The sequence below is a fragment of the Dendropsophus ebraccatus genome, chromosome 7, assembly GCF_027789765.1.
Source record: "Dendropsophus ebraccatus isolate aDenEbr1 chromosome 7, aDenEbr1.pat, whole genome shotgun sequence".
NCBI lineage: Eukaryota > Metazoa > Chordata > Amphibia > Anura > Hylidae > Dendropsophus > Dendropsophus ebraccatus.
This window is the reverse complement of record NC_091460.1, coordinates 119,015,082-119,034,145: the sequence shown is the minus strand read 5'-3', so window position 1 is coordinate 119,034,145 and position 19,064 is coordinate 119,015,082. Positions and strand designations below refer to the sequence as shown.

General features: G+C 43.9%; 3 protein-coding genes across 6 annotated transcripts in view; 2 read left to right on the top strand and 1 right to left on the bottom strand.

Annotated features, from left to right (window-relative positions):
• LOC138797735 (ovochymase-2-like) overlaps positions 1-7,187 on the top strand; it is a 54,266-nt gene extending 47,079 nt beyond the window's left edge. The window contains exons 22-25 of the mRNA XM_069978312.1: positions 1,880-1,974; positions 2,473-2,723; positions 6,181-6,332; positions 6,935-7,187. Of these exons, the coding sequence (XP_069834413.1) occupies positions 1,880-1,974; positions 2,473-2,723; positions 6,181-6,332; positions 6,935-7,138 (702 nt within the window). The 3' untranslated portion in view covers positions 7,139-7,187. The remainder of the gene's footprint in view (positions 1-1,879; positions 1,975-2,472; positions 2,724-6,180; positions 6,333-6,934) is intronic.
• The window catches only part of LOC138797738 (albumin-like), a 467,413-nt gene that overhangs the window by 172,359 nt on the left and 275,990 nt on the right, over positions 1-19,064 (bottom strand). The gene's annotated exons all lie outside the window — the stretch shown is intronic.
• FAM13A (family with sequence similarity 13 member A) overlaps positions 14,884-19,064 on the top strand; it is a 156,552-nt gene continuing 152,371 nt past the window's right edge. The window contains exon 1 of one of the 2 annotated variants that reach the window (XM_069978308.1): positions 14,884-14,956. In XM_069978308.1, coding sequence (XP_069834409.1) covers positions 14,921-14,956 — 36 coding nt within the window. In that variant the 5' untranslated portion in view covers positions 14,884-14,920. The remainder of the gene's footprint in view (positions 14,957-19,064) is intronic. The other variant, XM_069978311.1, reaches the window with a different exon arrangement.

Here is a 19,064-nt window from a genome sequence, read left to right as displayed (position 1 = left end):
GAATGGACGCTGATTCCATTGCAATCAGCGTCCGTTCTTTACTGAAAAAGGACAACGTGTGAACATAGCCTTAATCAGAAAAACCCCTTTAAGAGATAGGAGCTAGGACTATTTGGTCTGATATTATGTGCTCCTTTCTAGTCAACTTTTGACTATGGGGCGCTTAGTAAGGGACTGTGCCATATAGGAGAGATGTAAGAAATACTAGTGGGTAATGTAACCCATTTATTTATCCCATTTATTTATTTCATTTTAAAGGGAATCTGTCAGCTGTAATTCAGTTTCAAAATGCCTGACACTGTTAGATAGCTGTTGGATAAAGAAGACACCTGGTACCTTTCATATATCCAGCTGTACTTCCAGGATGTAGATACATGCTTTTATTCTCTGGTAGTCAAAGAGTCAAAGCGGCTTTCCCAAGCTCCTGAAAAGCTGCAAGCTGGAATGTCTCCTCTCTCCCCCTCCCTGCTTGATTGACACCTGGAAGCCCAATTAGGGTCAGGTTTGGGAAGGGGGAGTAAGGATGGGTTTACAGCTTGTTGCACTTCAGGAGCTCAGGAAAGCCTCTTTGACTCTTCTTAGTATATAATAAAAGCATTTTTAGCATTATTGAAGTACAGACACATATATAAAAGGTATAATGTGTCTTCTTAATCTAACAGCTATATTTCAGCAGTTTGAAATCTGCATTGCTGCTGACAGATTCTCTTTAAGTATGTTTGAGGAAATGAAACCGCAATCATCTTGTAGTGATACTACTTATCCACTAGATGGCAGCAGATTAACTGCAGTGTTTAGCAGGGAAAACACATAAAAATATGAAAACAGTAATTCAGGAAAATTCAAGAAAATTAGCCCCCATACTCACCTCCCCCTGTTGCTGTGAAGTATTCAGATCCCCGTTTGAGGTCTCCTCTTCAAACTTCTCATGACATTTCAAGCCTGCTCAGCCAAACACTAAGCTGAGAGGGCAGTTTCTGTCTACATGAAATGTTGTCGGAAAAAAGCGTCTAGGGATCGGTGGAAGTGAGTATGCAGGGTGTATATATATATATATATATATATATATATATATATATAATCATTTTATTTTTATTTATTTTTTCAGTGTGCAGGGAGGTGTCTAACAGTTGTTTTTCCTTGAACACTCCTTTTAGCAAGAATAGTGCTAGAAAAATAAAAATCTCTGAAAAAAGTTAAGTAAAAAAAAAATCTATCATTGTCACTGGAATGCATTATATGCATGAAACAAGCAGCTATGACTGTGAAGAGAACTAAATGGAGAGTGATGTACAGCTTAAAGGGGTATTCCACATAACATTTCATATGTTGCTGCCCACGGGGAGACTAATAATTGTTGTTGTTATCTATTTAGCCTTTTTCCCCCAGTTCTCCCCCCAGTTTCTGCTGAGGACACAAAAATGTGTGTGAGCTTTTCTCTCTGTTTCCCCCTCCTCCCCCTCCCTTCTGAGACAGCTGATGTAAACAAGTCCCTGGCTGGCTTTATCTGCAACATTGTAGCTTCTTTGTAATGCTGAGAGGGATGATCACCTGAGGTCAAGTTGCTTATGAACTCACGAATAATCCTCACAGCATTACAATGAAGCTACAAGATAAAGCCAGCCAGAGACTTCTTTACATCAGCTGTCTCAGAAGGAAGGTGGGAGGAGGGGGAGACAGAGAGAAAAGCTCACACATGGATTTTTGTGTTTTCAGCAGAAACAGACTGAGGAGACAATAACAAGTACTAAATGAATTGTTAGTCTCACCATAGGCAGCAAAATATAAAAAGTTATGTTTGAGCGGAATACCCCTTTAAACTACATATACTTGTCCTCTGCCTTTTTACTAAAATATTGTCTTATGTAATTGGTTACAGACTCACTCCAAACTATATCTACCATTCCAGCATAAATGTGCAGGGTCACTAATACATTCAGAGTGGATCCTTCTTCCTGCTCATTGTATAGACAGGTAAGTATTAGAGTTACATCTCAGGATATATCATTGTCTGCCTCATTACAAATGATTTCTGTTCCCCCTTGATGCTGTGCAGCTTGAGCTGGGCTCTGGACAGAATCAGTCTCCTTCCCCCTCTGGCAGCTGATCCTTCTTACTTGTTCCTGCAGAAGCCGCCTTCTCAGATACTGTATATTGCTATGTTATTTTAAAGGCCTTCCCCACTATTTCTTCTGTAGAACAGAGACGGTTTTACGTGGTGCATGCAGCATACCACAACACATTCTTCATATGCCATGGTGCACCCATAGTAGAACCCATTATATAGCCCTTATAACAGTATAACCAGAGTGACCCTCTAAAACAGGGATGGAGAACCATCGGCCCCCCAGCTATTGCAAAACTACAATTCCCATCATGTCTGGAAAGCCAAAGCCAAAGCTAAAGCTCAGACACAAGTGTGAACAAAGCCTGAATGCGATATAATATGCAGGATTTGTTCTTCCTTTGCAGTAACCAGCAGCTTGATTCATGGAGGGTTTGTTTGGCATCTGACGCTACTGGGACATGTGTTGGGACTGACGCTTTTATCAGACATGAAGACTTTGTACATTCACAGGGCAATGTCTATTTTCATGATATAGCCCTATTGCACTTGTCAGATAAGGTGACCAATATACAGCCTGTCTGCTTGCCTGATGCCGAGGAGACGGTTTCATCTGGAGAGATTTGCTATTGGGCAGGCTGGGATACTGACGAAACAGGTACAGTATCATCATTGCTTCCAGTCACATATAATACAGGCCAATTATTCATATACTAGATGGGGTGCAGTTACACAGGTGATGCCATAGGCAGAGTTGTTAACTGTCTATGAATTTATGGACAGTCCGTAAAAGTCTGTGTGTTTTTCCTTCTGTCTGCCGCGTCTGGCAAAGTGCATTGCTTAAAGGGGTTTTCAGGATAATATGAAAAATGGGCATCCTGCCGATACTGCGGGGGACATTTAATAAAGTATACTTACCTGTCCTGCTCCCCTGCTGTTGCTGCTGGATCCCAGGCCACCTGCTCTGCTGTCAGTGTTTTGAACACATCCGATGACTTGCTGCTCTCAGCAAAAATGGCTGCTCAGCATAGACTCCATGAAGACAGGCTATTTCTGGAGGGTGCAGAACATCACAGGATTTTGCTAAAACACTAAAAAAACATGGAGTAGAGGCACCTGGGATTCAGCAGCTGTGAGGGAGCAGGACAGGTAAGTATACTTTATTGATATGTCCCCCGCAGCTCTGGCAGGATGCCCAATTTTCATACTATCCCGGACAACCCCTTTAAAGTGACTCTGTACCCACAATCTACCCACCCCAAACCGCTTGTACCTTCGGATAGCTGCTTTCAATCCAAGGTCTGTCCTGAGGTCTGTTTGGCAGGTGATGCAGTTATTGTCCTAAAAAACAACTTTTAGGGTACAAACCCACACACCGTATACACATCAGATACGCTGCAAATAAGCAGCAGATTTGATGGGGCAGATTTGATGCTGTGTTCAGTTATTTAGATCTAATCTGCTGCGTGTTTGCTGCGTATTTGCTGCGTATCGCAGCAGTAAATACGCTGCATATACGGTGTGTGGGTTTATACCCAAAAACTGGAAGCTCTGTGCCCAACGGCCGTGGCCTAGAGTGTGTGTGCATTAGGCTGGCACACCCTCTCTGTCCCTCCTCCCCGCCCTCTTTATCATTAGGAATGCTCCAGGCAGATTTTCTTCTATTCATCAGCTGTGTGAACACTGCACATGGGCGGGATCGTTAAGGCACCTGTGCAGTGGTCACTGCAGAGAAATAGGAAAAGCCAGTGGCATTCCTAATGATGAAGAGGGTGAGGAGGAGGAACGGAGGGGTGGTGCAAAGTTATGGCACAGATATTGTAGGCCACGGCAGTTTGACACAGAGCTGCCAGTTTAAAAGTTGTTTTTTAGGACAATAACTGCATCACCTGCCGAACGGACCCCAGGACAGATCTTCGATTAAAAGCAGCTATCTGAAGGAACAAGTGGTTTGGGGGGGACAGATTGTGGGTACAGAGTCGCTTTAAGATAAAAAACAAACAGGATAATCTGGATATGAGTGTGTGTGTGTGTGTGTGTGTGTGTGTGTGTGTGTGCACAAAGTAATACATAACAAAGAATCTCCGCACTTTACTGCAATGTACATCTTGTGTTTTTATCATCAATTTAAATCATGTGCCATAATAAAGAATGATACACAAAGTAAACAAAAAACAAACAATGATTCCCACAACACAAGTGAAATAGAAAGTCAGGTAAAACTGGGAACCCTGGGAAGTTAAAGGGGCACTCTAGCAAAGTTTCGTCTATTTAAAAATCTCACTCCTTTCAGTACTGCTGTACATCCTGCAGGAAGTGGTGTATTCTTTCCAGCCTGACACAGTGCTCTCTGCTGCCACCTCTGTCCATGTCAGGAACAGAAGAGGTTTTCTTTGGGGATTTGCTATTGCTCTGGGCAGTTCCTAACAGGGACAGAGGTGGCAGCAGAGAGCACTGTTTCAGACTGGTAAGAATACACCACTTCCTGTAGAACATATGGCAGCTGATAAGTACTGGAAGAACTGGATTTTTAAATGGAAGTAATTTACAAATCTATATAACTTTCTGAGTTAACCATAAAATAAATAAACAAACCTGTAAAAAGAATAAAGTAGAAACCCCATGCATATCATTACTAAGTAACTTCCTCAGAGAAGACCAGCTGGCATCATGTATAACAATGTACAAGGTGGATAATACAAAACATATGAATCTATATATTTCACATTTCAGAGTCACTCATCTACTGTTTTTGTGTGCTCTAATAAAGAATTTAGCAATCCCCCCCCCTTCCCCCCAAAGCAGGAAGTCACAGATTTGCAATTGGTGAAGATCAGAGTGACATGATTAGGGTTTAAGTGGATTATCATTAGGAAAATTAGGAAAACTAATTTCCATTATCTAAAAAGACATTGCTGCAGAAACAAAGTGTTGTGCCGTCGTCTAACCCAGTGCTTCTCAAACTTTTTCTATTAGAGCAACATCCAACAGACCAAGGCAATGCCTGGGCCTCACCAGACTGACCAAGAGGACACTGGGACCTCACTATCTGTGTTGAAAGTCCATTTAAAAGCTTAAAAAATAATGCTAGGGCTTCCTTTCACCCATCACATAAGCTCTATATACTAATAAAGTACATATAAGTACAAAATAAATGAATAATGTTGCTAAAATTGAGTTTTTTGCAAACAGCAAAAGGACTGTGCAGATCATAGTTATTTTGTGAAAACTAGTTCCTTAGCTGGGCCTCACCAACAACTAGGGGGCGCCTCTCTGGTGCGGCCCGCCTCACAGTTTGAGAAGCACTGTTCTAAACGACAAAGAGTCATTTTCTATGAACACGTAAGGATATTTAAAAACTTAAAGGAGAAGTCGGGCAAAAACTTTTATTAAAGTATTGTATTGCCTCTAAAAAGTTATACAAATCACCAATATACACTTATTACGGGAAATGCTTATAAAGTAATTTTTCTCTGCACTTACTACTGCATCAGGGCTTCACTTCCTGCATAACATGGTGATGTCACTTCCTGGATAACATGGTGATGTCACAACCCGACTCCCAAAGCTGTGCGGGCTGTGGCTGCTGGAGAGGATGATGGCAGGACACAGGGCACACTGAGGGACACAGGGCACTGGGGGGACACTGAGCATCCCCCTACCATCATCCTCTCCAGCAGCCACAGCCCGCACAGCTCTGGGAGTCGGGTCGTGACATCACCATGTTATCCAGGAAGAGAAGCCTTGATGCAGTAGTAAGTGCAAAGAAAAATTAATTTATAAGCATTTCCCGTAATAAGTCTATATCAGTGATTTGTATAACTTTTGGGGGACAATACAATACTTTAATAAACATTTTCGCCAGACTTCTCCTTTTAAAGGGGTTCTCCAGCAAAAAAAAAAAATTCTTTCAAACATACAGCAGCTGATAAGAGCAGGAAGACTGGAGATTTTTAAATAAAAGTTAATTACAAATCTTTGGCACTTTCTGGCCCCAGCTGTTTTGAAAGGGAAAAAAAATCTCGCTGGAGTACTCCTTTAAGACAAACTTCATAAAAGAAAAAAATACATCAGGGAGTCTGTATTGCAGTATTAATATGACATTTATTTTCTAGGTGGGGAAGTTACCAGCACAAAATTCCAGGTGCTAATACCTATCATGTCCTACAAAATGTGCAGCCAGCCCAGCTTTTGGCAGAACGAGCTCACTGCATCCATGGTTTGTGGCGGCTTTGATTCTCCAGAAAAATTAAGGTCTACTTGCAGGGTAAGTTAAAATCTTAAAGGGGTACTGCCATCTCATAAAGCAAAGACGTAGAGCTAGGATATGTCAATGCTTTATGGTTAGTGGGGCTCTAAAGTCTGAGAATTAAAGGGGTTGAACAGTGAAAATCTTTTTCTTTTAAATGAACTGGTGTCAGAAAGTTATATAGATTTGTAATTTACTTTTTTTTTTAAATCTCAAGTCTTCCCATACTTATCAGCTGCTGTATGTCCTGCAGGAAATGTTTTATTTTCAGTCTGACACAGTGCTCTCTGCTGACACCTCTGGTCGAGACAGGAACTGTCCAGAGCAGGAAAGGTTTCCTATGGGAATTTGCTGCTGCTCTGGACAGTTCCTGACTCGGCCAGAGAGGTCAGCAGAGAGCATTGTGTCCGACTGAAAATAAAACATTTCCTGAAGGACATACAGCAGCTTATAAGTATGGGAAGACTTGAGATTTTTTAAAAGAAGTAAATTACAAATCTATTTAACTTTCTGATATCAGTTGATTTGAAAGAAAAAGATTTTCACTGGACAACCCCTTTAGCTTTCTTCATTGTAGTTTTCATTTATGTCTGTAATATGTTACTGCCTGTATTTTCCAGAGCGGGGCTGAGGGAGCACTGATCTGCCAATCTGCTTCACACTCCACTTGGGAAGTTCAAGGAATTACAAGTTTTGGACCTAATAATTGTCTTGTGGAAAGAAAACCTCAGGTCTTCACCAAAGTATCGGCCTACAGAGAGTGGGTTGAGGACAAGATAAAAAAATACAGTTACGAGAAAAACATTGCACAAAATACTATTTGAGATGTGTCACTAAAATCTTAAAACTTAATAAAAGAAACAAGTAATCTTTCTAATGTGTATTTGGCTTATAACACCATAGGGGTATTGCAAGAATTATGAACAAGGTTTATATAGGTGTTTTGTTTTGTTTAGTTTTTCCCCAAAAACTAAACTGTTTATTTGCCACGACTCCCCAAATGCTCCATGCTAATTTATGTTATTGTCCAGAAATATGTATGTATGGGTATGTTCACTCACGTTGAAGTTTATTGAGTTAATGCAATGAAGGACGGTTGGACGGTATTTAAATGATTAAGGGTATAAACCCACACACCGTATATGCAGCGTATTTACTGCTGCGATACGCAGCAAACTCGCAGCAAACTCGCAGCAGATTAGATCTAAATAACTGAACACAGCATCAAATCTGTACCAACAAATCTGCTGCGTATTTGTTGCATATCTGCTGCGTATACGGTGTGTGGGTTTATACCCTAAAGGAGAAGTCAGGCTAAAATTTTTATTAAAGTATTGTATTGCCCCCCAAAAGTTATACAAATTACCAATATACACTTATTACGGGAAATGCTTATAAAGTGCTTTTTTCCCTGCACTTACTACTGCATCAAGGCTTCACTTCCTGGATAACATGGTGATGTCACTTCCTGGATAACATGGTGATGTCACTTCCTGGATAACATGGTGATGTCACTTCCTGGATAAAATGGTGATGTCACGACCCGACTCCCAGAGCTGTGCAGGCTGTGGCTGCTGGAGAGGATGATGGCAGGGGGACACTGAGGGACACAGGGCACTGGAGGGACACTGAGCATCCCTCCGCCATCATCCTCTCCAGTAGCCACAGCCCACACAGCTCTGGGAGTCGGGTCGTGACATCACTATGTTATCCAGGAAGTGACATCACCATGTTATCCAGGAAGTGACATCACCATGTTATCCAGGAAGTGAAGCCTTGATGCATTAGTAGGTGTAGGGAAAAAAAGCACTTTATAAGCATTACCCGTAATAAGTGTATATTGGTGATTTGTATAACTTTTGGGGTGCAATACAATACTTTAATAAAAATTTTCGCTGGACTTCTTCTTTAATTACTTCAAGAAGTGATCAATTCCTGCAATTTCATGATGCATTTACATTGCATTTTCATTGCATTACTGCACGTGTGAACACAGCCTGAGGGTATATTCCAACTACGGAATATGCACGGAAGTTGACATATCAATTCTTTGGCAGGACTGCGGATTGAGCTTGAGAATATCTTTAAGTCAAAGGAACAGGCGAAACTTCAAGTGGAATCCGCTGTGCCGCCTCCGCTTGAAATTACTGTGCATATTCCGTAGTGGGAACATACCCTAACACACAGGCAGCGCATAATAATACATGGGAAACACCCCTTAGATAGAGGATGCAGGTACCTGCAGCTGGGAGGAAAGGAATTGGGCTATGTTAAAGGGATACTCCATCAAAAATCTTTTTCTTTCAAATCAACTGGTTTCAGAAAGTTCTACAGATTTGTAATTTACTTCAATTTAAAAATCTCAAGTCTTCCCATACTTATCAGCTGCTGTATGTCCTGTGGGAAATTGTGTTTTCATTTCAGTCTGATACAGTGCTCTCTGCTGCCACCTCTGTCCATATCAGGAACTGTCCAGAGCAGAAGTCCCCATAGAAAACCTTTCCTGCTCTGGACAGTTCCTGTCTTGGAAAGAGGTGGCAGCAGAGAGCACTGTGTCAGACTGGAAAGAAAACAACATTTGGTACAGGACAAACAGCAGATGATAAGTACTGAAAAACTGGAGATTTTTTAAATAGAAGTAAAATACAAATCTATATAACTTTATGAAACCAGTTATGAAACCAGCTGCTGCCTGCAACATCCTTCAGCATGACCGGTTTGGCAGTGGGTCAGTAATGGTGTCGGGTGGCATTTCTTTGGAGTGCAGCACAGCCCTCCATGTGCTGCCAGAGGTAGCCTGACTGCTATTAGGTACCGAGATGAGATTCTCAGACCCCTTGTGAGACCATATGCTGGTCTGGTTGGTCCTGGGTTCCTCCTAATGCCAGACAATGCTAGACCTTATGTGGCTGGAGGGTTTCAGCAGTTCCTGCAAGATGAAGGCATTGAAGCAATGGACTGCCCTGCCGGTTCCCCAGACCTGAGTCCGATTGAGCACATCTGGGACATCATGTCTCGCTCCATCCACCAACGTCACGTTGCACCACAGACCAGGAGTTGGCAGATGCTTTAGTCCAGGTCTGGGAGGAGATCCCTCAGGAGACCATCCGCCACCTCATCAGGAGCATGCCCAGGCGTTGTAGGGAGGTCATACAGGCACATGGAGGCCACACACAATACTCAGCCTCATTGATGTAATGTCCTTAAAACAAGTCACAAAGTTGGATCAGCCTGGAGTGTGCTTTCTACTTTAATTTTGTGTGTGACTCCAAATCCAGGCCTCCATTGGTTAATAAATTAGATTTTCATTGATGAACTTTGTGTGATTTTGTTGTCAGCACATTCAACTTTGTACAGAACAAAGTATTCAATGAGAATATTTCATTCATTCATTCAGATCTAGGATGTGTTATTTGAGTGTTCCCTTCTTTGAGCAGTGTACTTCCCTGCATGCCCATTACATGCCTAGTTATTGGCCATCTACTACTGAGGTCAATGATTGAACAATGATTGAACTGAGGTCAATGACTGACACATTAATCAAAAAATAGTAGTTGGCTCACACTGATAATATCATGTGGTCACAGTTCACTTATGAGGGTGCATGGATCCAACCAACCAAGTCCAAAAGAAGCTTTAAAAATAGCACTCCAAAAAAAGTTAAAATATTAGTCCTTTATTAGATGTATCCAAGTTAAAAACCTGGCTTCTCAGCATAACCAATGCTTTTTGCACCTAATCATGACCATGATTATTGGTAATATGGTGTCCTACCACAGGTGTTACCGTGTTACTATTATATACACCCTTCGTAAAAGCCTGTACTTATTGTACTTGTGTGGTAATGAAAATAGTGATAAAGTTTCGCCACTAAATGTCGCTGTATTGAATATGTATGTTTAGATGCTGCACAGCTTAAGTGTATAAAGGGTTATGGTTTCTCTGTATCACATGGGTCTTCAAACCAATAGAAATCTGTTCTTCTCTCCTATCATCTCTCTCTCTTTACTTCTTCTATTGCACTCTTCACCCACTCACAGGGCACGGTACGCTGAGGAAGGAAGTCACATGGGTAGAGGAAGTGTGTATGTCTTTCATGTTGGACATTGTAGAGGAAGGACACAAGCTAGACAGCTATCCACAGTGGTCCTCTCTGGGCCCTGTCTCTCTGCCAGGTCCCCGTACCCTCAAGGGTCAGCCTTAGCTAGAACCCCGTAGGGGTAGGACGCAAGACAGCCAACAGTTCTCTTCTCAGTAACGCTAGACAACACTATGCACTGTTAAACCCCCTTCAGGAGAGGACAAGTCAGACACAACCTTAACCTACGCCGTGGATTAGGAGAGTCACAGAGCAGGACAGTATCCACAGATAGCAGTAAGATAGGAACTGATCCAGATAGAGCAAAGTTGCGCAAAGCCTAGGAACTCTATCTCGCAGCGCGGTTGTCAGCAGGGAACCCTCAGCATTCTGCTCATCCCAGGTAACAAAGTCTGGGCCCTGTGCCACCCCCTATGATGGGGGATTGGTTCAGCCAAATCTAGTGGGCATAAGGTGGTGTGAAGGCTAACAAAAGGTCAATACACGGGCACAAGTATTCTTCTTCTAAGTATTCTTCTACCTCATCTTCCAACATCCCGGCAGAGCACAGTACTACATGGGTTGAGACTCTCACAACATCGTCCTCTCTGCTTCTTTGCATCACTCAACACGCTACTCGATCAGTACGACTGTACTCTATACTACATTCCTATCGCAGATGCTGTATTGTCAAGTATTTGTCTACAAGTGTTGTCAAGAGTATTATCAAGTGTTTTATCAAGAGAAACATCATAATTGTGTATCCTGCTGAAAACACGTACTTTTCTAGTAAAAACAAGCTCATTTATGGTAAAGAGACCCCGTGATCCTTTGCCTCACACCGACACAACACACACCGCAACCTTGGGACATTTCCTCTTTCTGTGGGTGGCAGATCCGATAGTCCAGGAGGGTCACTACACCGCTCTGGCCATCCGTGATTACACTACCCCAAGAGACCCCGTAGCAACCCGGCAGGACACTGACCACAGGGAAAAAAGGTACAACCGGCCTTGTAAAATAAAAACAGGCGTGCCATAACACCTGTGTGCCCAACCGGCACTGGTGTCACAATATAACACCTCAATGTCCGGCTGTATCTCGGACTATCACCACCGGAGTCATACTTTACCATCTAGCAAGTCACCGGCCAATGCTCCGACACAACATCACCGGGGGCTCACACCACAGTAACATTGCACGGATAAAAAAATAAGGGCGTGATCTTGGCCGCAAATGTGGAAAAACAGCTTCGTCGTGACGGAGCTGAAGTACAAACTGTGGATTTTCAAGGATCCTAAACAAAAAATTTTACAGACAGCCAGCGCCACCTATAAGAAACATACATTGTAAATAATACAAATATTGGGGGAGATTTATCAAACATGGTGTAAAGTGAAACTGTCTCAGTTGCCCCTAGCAACCAATCAGATTCCACTTTTCATTCCTCACAGACTCTTTGGAAAATGAAAGGTGGAATCTGATTGGTTGCTAGGGGCAACTGAGCCAGTTTCACTTTACACCATGTTTGATAAATCTCCCCAATTATTTACAATATTTGTTTACAAATATTATTTATTATATTTATTTACAAATATTATTTATTATATTTATATTTATTTACAAATAAACAAATATCACTGTAAATATTCTTAGAGTCATCTACTGTTATGTGTGTTCTGAAATAGATCAGAAGCCTGGAGAATCCAGCAGTTGTTTCCCACAAAGCAGTAATGAGATGGCGGCACAGATATGCACATGGTGTAGAGCAGGGTGCCATGATAGGGTTTTAAGTGGATTATGATTAAGAAAAATCAGGAGAACAGATGTCCATTTATTTAGGATACGGCTGCAGGAACAAAGCATTGTGCTTCTTTTAGTATCCACTAAAGAGGGTCATTAAATAGTGTGGGACATCTTGATTACACCGTATTACAGTTTTTTTATATTCCTTCCCTTTTACAGGATATGTTAGGTTATGGTGTCTTTACACAGACAGATTTGACAGATTTTTGAAGCCAAAGCCAGAAATGGATTTGAAAAGAGGAGAAATCTCAGTCTTTCCTTTATGACCTGTTCTCTGTTTATAGACTGGTCCTGGCTTTGGCTTCAAAAATCTGTCACATAAATCTGTCTGTGAAAACGCATCATTATAGTTTGACAATTCAGTTAATAAAATAAGCTGGAAAAAACAAGGCCCAGATGCCCCACGCAACACCTTAGGAGGGTGGATAGAATGTGTAGGTAAAGAGATGCTCATCTGATTGCCCCTTGGGCTTTGTGCCTATCACCCCTTATGAAACCAAGGGTACAGTAGACATCCAGATTAAGAGCCAGAGTAAGGTCCACATAAAACAGGAGGGCACAGAGATGGGCTGCATCTGCTCATTTCTTCATGCTCCCTGCAGTCTCTGTCTGCACTTGTATTTCCCATCCTCTCCATTCCTGCTATAATGTGCCTGCACTCTCACTCAGCTATACACACTGCTGCTATAATGTGCCTGCACTTACACTCAGCCATTCACACTGCTGTATAGAGAGTTTCTGTTACTGTCCTCCTGCACAGCTCTGTGATTCTCACTTCCTGATTGGTCCATGCTGAACACACACCCCTTCCCCATTGCTGTCATGTGACCACACAGACCTCTGACAGCAGCCCTGCTTCTCTGTTGTACTACTAAACTGTATTATGGGGATCTGCAGTTCCATCCTGTATCTACAAACTGCTGTTGTTTTTTTATTCTTATGCACTTACTTTACATTATACTCCACATGCTGATTTCTATATTGTAAAGTAACTTATAATAGGACATATCCACCTTTCAAAATTTTTGTTTTACATGTTATTCCGAATAAAAAATCATAATTTTTTAGGTGTGGAACCAATTGTCTGCATTTCAATGATTCCTATTGGGAAAATGTTCTTTGGATTAAAAGTGATTTGCATTTCAAGCACGGCCCCGGAACAATTCATGCTCATAATCAGAGGCATCACTTTAGAGATAAAAAAAGGCAAAAAAGTATGGTACTCCCTAGGTCAGCGCTATCCAAACAAATCATACACTTTTATCTGATAAAGGGGTATTACTCCCAAAACGACTCATTTTCTTTGCGTCAAAGAAACTCAAATTTCTTTTAGTCACCTACCACCGGACGTCTTTGGGCACTGCCTTTGGATAGCGCTGACCTAGGACCATACTTTTTGGTTTTTTTTCCCTTTTTCTTATCAGATGTATTTTCTGGCAGTTTTTCTGGTGTTTTCTTATTTTAGTGTAAACGATTATAGGTGTATTATCTCCAAAAAGGCCATGCACCAATTCTGGCATACTTATTGGCTCTTTTTTTTTTTTTTTTATGCCTAGTGTAAGCCCAGTCTTAGGGCCCTATTACATGGAGCAATAATCGGTGTAATAGAGACAACGATCAGCCAATGAAATGATCATAAGCTGATTGTTGGTTTAGGTTTGGACCTAAGATCGCCGGGTGCCAATGATCGCTACGCGTAATAGCGATGCATGGCCAACGGCTGACGATTTCCCACACACCTGATACCTTAGCTCTCCCCGCTCCCGGTCGTCTCTCCTGTGCTCCGCAGCTTCCTGGTCCCGGTGGCTGCAGCGTCTGAGGGGCTGGTCAGCTGACAGGCCGCTCAGCCAATCACGGTCCTGTCCTGTGATTGGCTGAGAAGCCTGGCAGCAGACAAGCCGCTCAGATGATGCTGCCGCCAGGATCGGGAAGCTGCGGAGTACAGGAGAGAAGACCGGGAGCAGGGAGAGGTAAGGTATCAGGTGTGTGGGCAAGGGCTGCTTGGACATCGCTAACGATGTCCATGCAGCCCTTACTGCACAATAATTGGGCCATCTCATAGGTCCAGTAAACAAGCACCAATCTAGCAGATTGGCGCTTGTTTACTAAAACGAACGAGCCGTAGTCAACCTTGTAATAGGACCCTTTGGCTATGTTCACACATAGTATTTCTGTCAGTCTTTTTTCAACCAAAATTAGGAGTGGAACTGACAGGGCAAATTATAATGATCAGATTTGCAGTTCTCTTGGATTTGGTTGAAAAAAGAAAATGCACATGATTTGCAATGCGCCCTATATGTGTATATATATATATATATATATATATATATATATATATATATATATATATATATATATATATATATATATATATATATATATATATATATATATATACCAATATATGTGCATATGTATATAGCAATATAATGTATGTGGGTTTTCATGTCTGTGAGTTTATATGTATCTTGTATTATTATTATTAGAATAGTTCGCAGATTCGCAGACACACGGTCGTCCGGCTGTATTATATTTGTCTCCTCTGTACGCTAATTACGTTACAGTTTTACGTAGCGGAGAGCTGTTCGGATTGGGCGGACAGCAGATGTAGAGGGAGCGGCTTCTGTGAATGGCGTAGAGCTGGCGTGCGCACGTGTGGCGTGTTTACAAACAGTGGTGTGGGAGTGTCGGCGGTGTACGGAGGAGCGGGCCGCGGGTCACCATGCTGGGCGCTATATGCGGCGGGGGGATGCTCCAGGTAAGGGCGCTGTGGGCTCCGGCCTCCTGCGTGTCTGTGTCCCGAGTGGGGGGCGTGTAGTGTCCGGTATAGCCGTGTAGCTGTGTATTGTGTGACACGTGGGTGTGTGCTGCTGGCGGCTCCGGACATGTCGGGCACGTTTGCTTTCGTTCATGCGTTTCTATAGAAAAAAATTGCAAGAATGTGTCCGATCCGAGCTCCGTTCCTTACATACGGCATGGACATTACGGAGCAGTCACAAGAGGCCAGCAGAATGTATGTGTGGTAGTGTCCTGCACCAGTACACCATACCCTGCAGCGCACCAGTACACCGTACCTTGCAGCGCACCAGTACACCGTACCCCGCAGCGCACCAGTACACCGTACCTCGCAGCGCACCAGTACACCGTACCCTGCAGCGCACCAGTACACCGTACCCTGCAGCGCACCAGTACACCGTACCCTGCAGCGCACCAGTACACCGTACCCTGCAGCGCACCAGTACACCGTACCCTGCAGCGCACCAGTACACCGTACCCTGCAGAGCACCAGTAACACCTTACCCTGCAGAGCACCAGTACACCTTACCCTGCAGAGCACCAGTACACCATACCCTGCAGCGCACCAGAGCACCTTACCCTGCAGAGCACCAGTACACCTTACCCCACAGCGCACCAGTACACCATACCCTGCAGAGCACCAGTACACCGTACCCTGCAGCGCACCAGTACACCGTACCCTGCAGAGCACCAGTACACCTTACCCTGCAGAGCACCAGTACACCTTACCCTGCAGAGCACCAGTACACCTTACCCTGCAGAGCACCAGTACACCATACCCTGCAGCGCACCAGAACACCTTACCCTGCAGAGCACCAGTACACCTTACCCCACAGCGCACCAGTACACCTTACCCTGCAGAGCACCAGTACACCATACCCTGCAGAGCACCAGTACACCGTACCCTGCAGAGCACCAGTACACCGTACCCTGCAGCGCACCAGAACACCTTACCCTGCAGAGCACCAGTACACCTTACCCTGCAGAGCACCAGTACACCTTACCCTGCAGAGCACCAGTACACCATACCCTGCAGCGCACCAGAACACCTTACCCTGCAGAGCACCAGTACACCTTACCCCACAGCGCACCAGTACACCATACCCTGCAGAGCACCAGTACACCGTACCCTGCAGCGCACCAGTACACCATACCCTGCAGCGCACCAGTACACCGTACCCTGCAGAGCACCAGTACACCATACCCTGCAGCGCACCAGAACACCTTACCCTGCAGAGCACCAGTACACCGTACCCTGCAGCGCACCAGTACCCCATACCCTGCAGAGCACCAGTACACCGTACCCTGCAGAGCACCAGTACCCCATACCCTGCAGCGCACCAGTACCCCATACCCTGCAGAGCACCAGTACACCTTACCCCACAGCGCACCAGTACACCATACCCTGCAGCGCACCAGTACACCTTACCCTGCAGAGCACCAGTACACCATACCCTGCAGCGCACCAGAACACCTTACCCTGCAGAGCCCCAGTACACCATACCCTGCAGCACACCAGTACACCATACCCCACAGCGCACCAGTACACCATACCCTGCAGCGCACCAGTACACCATACCCTGCAGAGCACCAGTACACCGTACCCTGCAGCGCACCAGTACACCTTACCCTGCAGCGCACCAGTACACCTTACCCTGCAGCGCACCAGTACACCACACCCTGCAGCGCACCAGTACACCGTACCCTGCAGCGCACCAGTACACCACACCCTGCAGCGCACCAGTACTTCATGCTGTGCCCCAGTACACCATATCCTGATGACCTGCCCCAGGACACCATACCCTGCACCAGTATACCATACCCTGCAGCGCATCAGTACACCATGCCTTGCCCCAGTACACCATATCCTGATGCCCCACACCAGTACACCATATCCTGATGCCCCACACCAGTACATCATGCCCCACACTAGTACAATATACCCTGCACCAGTACACCATACCCTGCACCGCACCAGTACACCTTGCTCTTCACCAGTGCACCATACCCTGCACTGCACCGCACCAGTACACTATACTCTGCCCCAGTACACCATACCTGGAGCCAGTACATCGTACACTGCACCAGTCTCTACCATTGCAGCACAGGATGGGTTATTCAGCAGGATGTCAGGTCAGTTATAGTGCACAGGGTGCTGAGGATGAAGGTATCCTCAGCACTGATTCTGTGATAGTAACAGTAACATTTACACAGAAAGATTATCTGACAGATAATTATCTGCCAAAGATTTAAAGCCAAAACCAGGAATGGATTTGAAAAGAGGAGAAATCTCAGGTTTTCCTTTATCACTGGATCTCTGTTTATAGTCTGTTTCTGGCTTTGGCTTCAAATCTTTGGCAGATAATCTGTCAGATATACTTTCTGTGTAAATGGACCCTAATATCCATATGCTAATTAGGTGCTTTGTTGCATGGGGGGTGGGCTACTGCCCCGGCCGTCCAACCCCTTCTAACTAACATCAGCAGAGTGGGCTGGCCGTGGTGGATTGGTGCACTGGGTTCTGTAGTCCCACCCCCAGTGCTCCAAAACACCTGATTAGCATAGGGATTTATTTGCTACTATCATGGAAACAGCACCTAGGATGTAGGTAAGATTCTAATAAAATTAGATTAAATTCTTCTAACCTGCTGATGGTTTCCCTTTAATAAAGTAATATTAATTTGTAATATAATGTCATTAAAATAAATGATAATTTATATATATTTTTTATTTTTACATCATATTATTTTAAGCGGCAGCGGGAAGATGCGACACTGGCCCCCCTTGGTGCCACGACATTCAGGGTGCGTTCACACCTACAGGATCCGCAGCAGATCTGCAGCAGATCCGCAGCAGATTTGATGCTGCAGATTTGATGCTGTGTTCAGTTATTTAAATGAAATCTGCTGCGGATCCGCAGCAGAAAATACGTTGCGGATCAGGTAAGTGTGAACGTACCCTCATGTTGGGAACTGCAGGGCTGTCCAAACCCTGGTCTCCCTGGTCTCCTACTCTGATCCATTGCTGCCACACAGAGCTACTGATAAAGTTGCTTACTGTGCAGAGGCCATCCAGACAGAGCAACACTGACAGGCAGCTTCCCCCTGAGTATTTTATATTCTTATATGTTCTGTATCAATAGGGCTGTGCAGTAGGTCTGGATTAGGGCTTGGACAGCCCTGCAGTTCCCGACACTAAGATTGATGGCAACAGTGGGGCCCATATCACTCCCTTCCTGCTGCTCGTAACATTATTTATACATTAAAAAATATACATTTATTCTAATTATGTTATAGAAGTAATATAGCAATAAAAAAATTAAAGAAAAAAAAATCATCACTCCCCAGAGTACCCCTTTAAAAAACAAACAAAAAAGAAACCATCTATAATCCGTTTTTATCAATTTTTCATTTGGAAATAGATAAAAAAAAAATTTAAAGATTGACGGAAGATTGCTTCCAGATTGACATGTGTTATGGCGATTTCCTAATACAATGAATGCTATTGTGATAGTAGGATTACATGGCTCAACCTCTTCTGGGGTTTAAGGGTATAAGCTGTTGTCACATGACCCCGTTACAATTACCGCCTCGGATTTCTCCTGGATGGTGCTCTTCTCTGCCATGTGCATGCTTGTAAATCAGGGTTAGTGAGTAGTGTATATGATGGACGCCGAAAACTTCACCAGTGCCTCCTATGATTAATCCTCTCCGGCCCGGGATTACTGCAGCGTTACACGAAGCGGAGTTTGTTTTCTTCTTCTCCTCATATCCATCAGTTCTTCCAGACGCTTCCTGAGAGGATGGGGGCTGGAGCGCTTACTATATGTGTGAGTACAGACATGTCCTATGAGTCACTGGAGCCTGGCACTATTAGCTGCCACTTTTCCCACCTCTGGGTAAAATGACTTGTGAGTACTATAACACTATGCTGCGTCTGTGAGCGCTCCGGGATTCATTATTAAATATTGGCTTAGGAGATAGGGATAATGAAATATTTACTAGGAAACTGTTACTGTAATTAGTCTTTTGATACGTTCCAGTGTATGTTGTTTTGTAGCTGGTATCAGT